Raw genomic sequence first — 9270 nt, 5'->3', positions numbered from 1 at the left:
GTGCTTCAACACCTAGCACCTTGAACCAACTGGTTCGGGAGTGTTGGCTGAAAGCTTATCTTAAAGAGTTGCCTCCTTACAGAGCACTTAGCCTAAATAACACAAATAACCCTTGAAATAATAATAAAAGGATCAATGAATAAAAGTCTCATGGGATATGATGAGCGGATAATTTATACGCTTTTTGGCATTGTTTTTAGTATGTTTTTAGTAGAATCTAGTTACTTTTAGGGATGTTTTCATTAGTTTTTATGTTAAATTCACATTTCTGGACTTTACTATGAGTTTGTGTATTTTTCTGTGATTTCAGGTATTTTCTGGCTGAAATTGAGGGACTTGAGCAAAATTCAGATTCAGAGGTTGAAGAAGAACTGCTGATGCTGTTGGATTCTGACCTCCCTGCACTCAAAGTGGATTTTCTAGAGCTACAGAACTCACAATGGCGCGCTTTCAATTGCGTTGGAAAGTAGACATCCAGGGCTTTCAAGCAATATATAATAGTCCATACTTTGGCCGAGTATAGACGACGTAAAAGGGCGTTGAACGCCAGTTCTACGCTGCTGTCTGGAGTTAAACGCCAGAAACAAGTCACAAACCAGAGTTGAACGCCAGAAATACGTTACAACCTGGCGTTCAACTCCAAAAAGAGCCTCTGCACGTTTAACATTCAAGCTCAGCCCAAGCACACATCAAGTGGGCCCCGGAAGTAGATTTATGCATCAATTACTTACTTCTGTAAACCCTAGTAGCTAGTTTATTATAAATAGGACCTTTTACTATTGTATTAGACATCTTTGCACGCCTGGTTCTTAGATCAGAGGGGCTGGCCATTTGGCCATGCCTGGACCTTTCACTTATGTATTTTCAAACGGTAGAGTTTCTGCACTCCATAAATTAAGGTGTGGAGCTCTGCTGTTCCTCAAAGATTAATGCAAAGTACTACTGTTTTCTATTCAATTCATCTTATTTTGCTTCTAAGATATTCATTCGCACTCCAACCTGAATGTGATGAACGTGACAATCATCACCATTCCTTATGAACGCGTGCCTGACAACCACTTCCGTTCTACATTAGATTGAATGAGTATCTCTTAGATCTCTTAATCAGAATCTTCGTGGTATAAGCTAGATTGATGGCGGCATTCATGAGAGACTGGAAAGTCTAAACCTTGTCCGTGGTATTCCAAGTAGGACTCTGGGATTGAATGACTGTGACGAACTCAAAACTCGCGAGTGTTGGGCGTAGTGACAGACGCAAAAGGATAGTAAATTCTATTCGAGTATGATTGAGAACCTCCAAGATGATTAGCCATGCAGTGACAGCGCATCGGACCATTTTCACAGAGAGGAATAGGATGCAACCAATGACAAGGGTGATGCCTCCAGACGATTAGCTGTGCTGTGACAGAGCATTTGGACCATTTTTCTGAGAGGATTGAAAGTAGCCAGTGGCACCGGTGACATCCTTACATAAAGCCAGCCATAGAAAGGAGTAGGACTGATTGGATGAAGACAGCAGGAAAGCAGAGGTTCAGAGGAACGATTGCATCTCCATACGCTTATCTAAAATTCTCACCAATGATTTACATAAGTATTTCTATCCTTACTTTATGTTTTATTTACATAATATATTATAGCCCATATGAGTCAACTTAACTGAGATTTACAAGGTGACCATAGCTTTCTTCAAGCCGAAAATCTCCGTGGGATTCGACCCTTACTCACGTAAGGTATTACTTGGACGACCCAGTGCACTTGCTGGTTAGTTATGCAAAGTTGTGAAGATATTCACAACCTGAGTAACAATTTCGCATACCAGGATATAAACAAAGTAAGTGTTTAGGGACATGACAAAAGTCTGAAAGCCAGTAATGGAATGAACCTAAGTTGCTATGCATGAAACCACCATAAAATCAGTAACATGACTTCCACAAGAATGACTCATTCCTCTGGATATTCCATTCATCATTCTCTTGTTCCAGTACTTGCTTAGGGACAAGCAAGCTTTAAGTTTGGTGTTGTGATGCCAGGGCATCTTGGCCAGTTTCACTGACCTTTTCTTTACTGTTTTTAGGATAGTTTCATGTATTTCTTTAGGAAATAAGCTAGTTTTGGGTAGATATTCACCTACACCTTGATTCAAACATACATTGTGCATTTTACATTATTTCATCAGAATTTTGCATGAATTTAGTGACAAATTGTATGCTGCATTACCCATGACTTGGACTAGAACTTTGATGCACTCTGTTGCTTGATTTCAGGACCAAAGGAAGCAAGGAAAGGGAGGTAACTTGCAAGGTTAATGAGAAAAGTGATTGCCAATAATACTCTCAAAGCCATCATTTTCCACTTTAAGAGTCACGTTAACTAACTTAACGTGAACTCTAACGTGGAGAAGGGAAGTTGAGCCAACGTTAGTGACACTTAACATTGTCACTAACGTTGGCAAACACTCATGAGTGGCCACGTTAGAGCCCACGTTAACCTAGTTAACGTGGCCTCTAACGTTAAAGGGGGGAAGAGAAGCCAACGTTAGTGACATTCAACATTATCACTAATGCTGGCCTAAGGATGCAACACACCACGTTAACTCCCACGTTAACTTGGTTAACGTGGGAGCTAACGTAAGAGGTGAGAGTTGTCGACAACGTTAGTGACACTCAACATAGTCACTAACGTTGGAAGCAACCACACAACCCCCCAAGGAGCCACGTTAAGTTCCACATTAACTTAGTTAACACGGAAGCTAATGATGAGGAATGAATGATGAGCCAACGTTAGTGACACTCAACATTGTCACTAACGTTGGGATGACTAAGAATGGCCACGTTAGAATCCATGTTAACCTAGTTAACGTGGACTTTAACGTGAGATCCAGGGGCACATTGGAACGTTAGTGACAATGTTGAGTGTCACTAACGTTCTCGAAGATTGGCAAGGCCACGTTAGAAGCCACGTTAACCTAGTTAACGTGGGCTTTAACGTGAAGCAAAAAGTGGCACACTGGAATGTTAGTGACAATGTTGAGTGTCACTAACGTTCTCGAAGGTTGGCAAGGCCACGTTAGAAGCCACGTTAACCTAGTTAACATGGGCTCTAACGTGAGGCAAAGGGGTACATTCGAACGTTAGTGAAAATGTTAAGTGTCACTAACGTTCTTGAACTTATACTTTCCCTAAATGTTAATACTCCTTGAAAAGCTGAGGAGCCAAGATCCAACGGCCCAAGACTTGAGGAGCCAATTAGAAGCTGAGAGAAGTAGTATATATAGGAGTAGCTTTGAATTGAAAAAGGAGTTCTGGAGGCTGGAAAAAAAGAGAACTACTCTCTGTATTTTACTTTCTCTGCATTTTCTTGTTTTATGATGTATTCTCCATCTTTGTTTTCATTTTCTAGAGCTATGAACAACTAAACCCCTTTCATTGGGTTAGGGAGCTCTGTTGTAATGTGATGGATCAATACTAATTTTCATTATTCTTCTTCTATCTTTTCTCATGATTTTACTTGAAAGCTTTCGATCTTCATCCAATTGAGTAGTTATCTTGGAAGAGAAGCTATTCAAACTTGGATCTCTTTTGAACCTTGAAAGAGGAATGAAGAGATCAAGCTAGAAATGCTTTCTCATGCTGGACCAAATTGGGTTTGGATGGGTATGTGACTATAACCCTCTCAATACTTGATTTGGGAAATGCATGTGGTATAATCAGTGATCATATTTCATCTCTTCTCATGAGCAATTGACCAAGGAATTGGCTATTGATCAAGATTTGAGAGATTGAATTGCAAGAAATTGTAATTCAATCACTTAAGATTGCCAAGGAGATCAATGAGTGCATTGATTGAGGAGGAGATGAAAATGAACTTGATCCGGAGAATTACAACATCTTCTAAGCCCAATGAACTCCCCATCTCTGATCTTACTCATTCTCTTTAATTTCTGCCATTTACTTTTATGAGCAAATCCCCCATTCCCATTTACAATTATGCAATTTACTTTCAGTCATTTGCTTCCAGTCCTTTAATTCTAGCATTTACTTTTCTGTTATTTACATTCCCGCCATTTTATTTTCTGTAACTCTCAACCCAAATTCTGGATTCGCTCAACTAGAACATTCTTCTAATTAAAGTTGCTTGATCAATCAATCCCTGTGGGATTCGACCTCACTCTATTGTGAGTTTTTACTTGACGACAAATTCGGTACACTTGCCGAAGGGAGATTTGTTGTGAGACAAGTTTTCCGTGCATCAAGTTTATGGCGCCGTTGCCGGGGATTGATTGTGCATCAACAATGATTAAATTGGAAGATCACTAGATTGAGCATTTTTATTTTGTGAATTTCATTTTCTGTTTGAGTGATTTACTTTCTGTTTTAGTTAAACTTCTTCCCTTCCCCCTCTACTCTTTTGTTTTTCCTTGTTATTTTCAATTCTGTTTGCTAACCCACTAACTGTTTGCACTACAAGAAAAATACCCATTTAGCCACACTTTTTTTAAGCTACATTTGAAAAGCGTAGCCTATTCATAGAATAGGCTACGCTTTTCTCCGTGTTGCCTTTTTATAAGAGAAAATGATACACAAATGCGGCATCATTTAAAAAGCGTAGCCTTAGGTATTATAGAAATCACTTCTAAAGCGTAGCCGTAGGTTGATATCTATAGGTTCACTTTTCATGTCAAAGGAGACGCTTTTAAAGGGTAACCTATTTGTTAAATTTTGGGTACATTTTAAAAGTGATGCCTAATGTATCTAAAGCCAAAAACTTAACACTTAGTAAATTTTTTTCCTCTTTTTCCTGAAAGCAAACTGATGACACTTAGTAAAATTTTTGTCCATTCCCTCCAAATCTCACTCACCTCCAAAGCACCTCATCCACTTTCGTAAACCCTCGCCCCCCATTCCCTCCGAAGTCACCATCACGAAGTAGAAACCTTGCCTGCCTCCAAAGCTCACCTTCGCCACGCACCCTTTCACACACACACCCAGATTCAGAATGAGTGAACCAGAGGGAGGAGAGGAGGAAGACAGAGATGAGAGCGCGAGCGAGAGACCAGAGAGTGAGAGGGGGTCACCGCCGCAACGCCGCTTCAGCCGCTGCCATCGCCGTCATGGAGGAGGGAGTCCGGAGGAGAGAGAGAGAAAGACGATTCGCAGACGAGATGGAGAGAGAGGACCAAGACGCGACGCGAGAGAGAAGGAGGTTGTTCCGCCGTGCACTGTCGTCGCTCCTGGGGTCAATTGAAGCCGCCGCCGCTGCTAGGGCTTGCCGTGCTCCTGTCCTCACTTTCGGCTTCTACGATTACTTCCTGTTCGTACTCCCAACCCCTCTCTCTCTCCAACTTTCATTTTATTCTCATTTCAATTTCAATTTCGATGTCTCTGCAGGCGTTTCATCGGTGCCGTTTTCGACGCCAAGGGTGCGGATGCAATTCTCTCTTTTGAAAAGTTCTGCTGCAATCTCCCCAGACCTCTTCTTCAGGTTCCGGTTTCTATTTGGATTAGTTTTCTCAATTCGATTTTGATCCATCTGCTAATTAATTGGGTTGATTAATACCAGATCATATATCTCGCCATAATCAGTTCAACATATTATTTCATTGTAAAATCGTGTTTAACAGATCATATATGATTAATGTGAATGAAGAACACTAGGTGAGTTGAATTGAATTGAATCATGGATAAGAGCATGTTAGCTGGTTTGGAATCACTTCCAGAAGCTTATCAGCAAAGAATGGCGTCCATGATGGAACAAGTTCAAATCCGTGACAGGTACCTGCTCTTCACTCTATCTGTTAACTAATTTCATGTGTTTTGAGTTGAGCTTCATGTTCCTAAATATTCCTATCATTGATTTGCTGGCATAATTATATAGAAATCTCTAGCCACCAACCATTCTCTTGTCATATTGTTAGCTATGTTGAGAAGCTTCGACCAAAAAAGTCTTTTATATTGAATTTGGGGCTAGCATAAACTGCTGTCACATGTATCATTTCCTTTCTCCTTGAAGCTAAACTTTCATGTGAATCTATTGGTTATGAGTCTCTAAAAATGATATGTTAAGGTCAACTCCATTCCAGTACGTCCATATTCCACCCACAAATCTTTGGACTTCTTTTAAGATGAAGTTAAAAAACCCAAGCTGATGAATAACTCTTCTAGCATTGTCACTGTTACACTTAGTTTCCAGCAGAATAGTAATATCAGGTTTAATTTATACTGTTTTATAATTTCTTTAAGAGTGCGCCTAAAGGATATGCTGGTAGCACCCTTAACGTTCTAAATAAGACTAATAATAAAGAACTGATAAAAAAGATTGGAATCAGATTTAACTTAGATGCATCTTAGTGTCTTTAAGGGCACTGATTTCAGTTGTGGTGAAGTCTATTCCCTCCAATAAGCTTAGATTTGGATCTCTTGCCTCTTTATCCATTTCCATGAATTCTTTTCTCCATCATCCATCGCCATTGGGTTAGGTGGTCTTCCTTCATTTGGAGGAGCTTGAAGTGTTAATTCAATCCCTTCCTCCATCATAATTAGTGATGCAACTTCATTTTCTACCCAATTTTTTTCATGATGTACTATGATGGTATTTTTTTGTTTCAACATTTGAGATTTACTTTTTCTTCTTCTTGTTTTTCTTGGTAATTTTTTATGTTGGTTGTTCTTTTCAGCTTCATTAGTGTTAACAATTAGTGCTGAGTCTGTTTATTTATTTATTTTTTTTTTGCTTTTCCTGGTACTTCTTTTCTATCCTGCTTGATTTTCCTTCCCTGTGGCTGTATGGTTTTCTTCCCTGAGTCTAATACTACGGTATCGATATTAAGAGTAACAGTATTCTATTTTTTCACTTCTTTCCATGTCACTCTGTCCTCTTTGCAAATCTGGTTGTATAGGCTTTTAGAACAAGAAAACATATATAAGATATTTCATTGTTTCAGTTGACCGAAGAATTTGAGGAGGTTCCAGTTCAAAGCCGAGGTTTTGACAGCTCAAAGCACAATAAAGAACTGAAGGTGGTTCTCCCATCTATGCTAAGTCGTTGTTAAATTTTGATGCAAACTCTCTTTTCCAACTTTTTCCCAGCTCGAGTTAATCTTACACTATCATTTTGATATTGTGACGAGATTATTCACATAATTTACATCGATGATATATAATAATAGCAACAATAATTGAATGTAATAATTTGTGTTCACGTTGTTGTGTGAGGGATCAATTTTTTTACTATACATGATCCTATTTTGAAAATTTGCTTTACTATCTATTTTGAAAAGCGCAAATTTCTAAATGTTATCCTAATATGCCAAAAGTTTCTTCTGTTATTTCTAAATATTGGATGCATGTCTCATTGGCAATGTGATATTGGTTTCATTATTGTTCTCTCCTGCATTTAGTCACCCCTTTTGCATACAGGACCAGGCTTCTGATGTTGGTGTGCTTCTTGCCGATACTGATGGGATCTTCCACTCAATCAAGGTCTGTTTTTATAACCATTGGTAGAATATGCTTATAGTAAGGATTTGCATCATTATGGTAGTCTCTTTGGACATTTTGATCTGAGAATTAATATATTTGTTTTACCATGAGTTGCATCAATTGTTGCTGCTGCAATGCCACATGTATAGTTCAGTTGAATAAAGTGTTGTGCATGCTCTGTTTTGTTGTAAATTAGATAGGAAGAAGAATAACTTAATATTATTGATATTGTTATGTTTATAATTCTAGAGGTTATATTTCTCTAGGAACAGATGAACTTAAATTTATCAATTGTCAATCATGTGCATTATTGTTATGAAAATATTGTGCTGATTTCGATTATCTTTAAATGGGAAGAACTACAATTGAGCTAAGCCCAATTCTATCTAATCTGATTTTTAACTTTTCATGAGACATAGTGCACACTATTTTCGAATGCTTATCAGTTATCATTATTTTTTGTTGTTGGTAAGATATGTTGATTGCAACATTCAATTCCTTTGTTCATATGCTTTTGCTGCAGAGTCGATCCGAGCAAGAAAGAGGACCAGATGCGAGCACAAATAATACTTCTTCCGAGGGAAGCAAGTACACTGTCACAGTAAGTAACTCGTGTTGGCCATTGTCTCTGAGGGAAGCAAGTCACACTACCCGTTTTTTTCAATGAAAAAGAACTAACACTAGTAATTTATTTATTTTACTTTCTCATGATCTATCATATGTGGATTGAGCACTAATAATAAAAAGTTAGGAATGACTTTAACATTTTGAATTTGGCTTATTTCTAAGCCAATTAAGGGTAGAAGATAAGCATATATTCTAGGTGTGTTTAGTGGAAAGCTCGTATCTACATTTGTCCTTAGGAAAATTAAAGGCAAAATACCCCATGAAAGTCTCAATGTTGAAAATTAATTAAGTATATCTGAACAATTAATTTATATTTGGCTACGCTTATAAAAAGTAGCTATGGTATACAATGTGGCTACGCTTTACAAGTGATGCAGTAGCGTTGAAAAGCGTAGCCTATTCTGGAAAAATGAAAGTTGAAAAGCGTAGCCTTTGGTCCTGGACAGCATCACTTGAAAAGCGTAGCCTATTCCCAAACGCCAAAAGCGTAGCCCTTGGTGCAGAAAAGCGTAGCCTTTGAGAATAGGCAACGGCCGAATAGGAATCACTCCAAAAAGTGTAGCCGTAGCCCAAAAAGCGTAGCCGTAGCCTAAGGCATCATTTTTTTTCACTTTTGGCTACACTTTTCAAGTGTACCTGAATGGGTGTTTTTCTTGTAGTGTTGATATATTGCATCACCCACAACTAACAGTAGTTCTGACACAAATACTTTCTGCACCTATCTTTTCTTGCTTGCACTTGATGGTTGTATGACAGGGAGAAGAAGCGGAGCTTCAACTTCCTTCGATTCTGAACCTGAGAGGACCTTTCTTAGATTAAGGAGGGAGGCAAGAGGAAAGAAAGTGGTTGGTGCTGAGGAAGAAGAGGAATTCTTTGAACCAAACATGGAAGACAACATGGAAAACCATCATGAAGAAGAAGATCACAACCATGGGGGAGGAGGTAGAGCAAATCATGCTGGGGAGGATAGAAGAGTTTTGGGCTCTTACATCAATCCAAACCCAGGCAATTGTAGAAGTAGCATCCAAAAGCCAACAATCCATGCCAACAACTTTGAACTTAAACTACAGCTCATCACCCTTGTTCAGAACAACTGCTCGTTTGGAGGAAGTGTTCAAGAAGACCCCAATCAACATCTAACCACCTTCCTAAGGATATGTGACAC

At 38.8% G+C, this 9270-nt stretch overlaps 1 protein-coding gene across 1 annotated transcript; it reads left to right on the top strand.

Annotated features, from left to right (window-relative positions):
* On the top strand, positions 4923 to 5796 carry LOC107648141. Its single transcript, XM_021105792.1, has 2 exons — positions 4923 to 5310; positions 5388 to 5796. Exons 1-2 carry the CDS (start codon positions 5033 to 5035, stop codon positions 5551 to 5553), a joined length of 444 nt encoding a protein of 147 aa, XP_020961451.1. The 5' UTR covers positions 4923 to 5032; the 3' UTR covers positions 5554 to 5796.

Source organism: Arachis ipaensis, chromosome B06, assembly GCF_000816755.2.
Source record: "Arachis ipaensis cultivar K30076 chromosome B06, Araip1.1, whole genome shotgun sequence".
Lineage (NCBI taxonomy): Eukaryota > Viridiplantae > Streptophyta > Magnoliopsida > Fabales > Fabaceae > Arachis > Arachis ipaensis.
Note: the sequence above shows the minus strand (reverse complement) of the source record. Positions and strands in the feature narration are given on the sequence as shown.

Coding starts and splice junctions, on each gene's coding strand:
- LOC107648141 (XM_021105792.1), top strand. CDS start 5,033: ATGAGAGCGCGAGCGAGAGACCAGAGAGTGAGAGGGGGTCACCGCCGC. Junction 5,311..5,387: donor GGCTTCTACGATTACTTCCT/GTTCGTACTCCC, acceptor ATGTCTCTGCAG/GCGTTTCATCGGTGCCGTTT.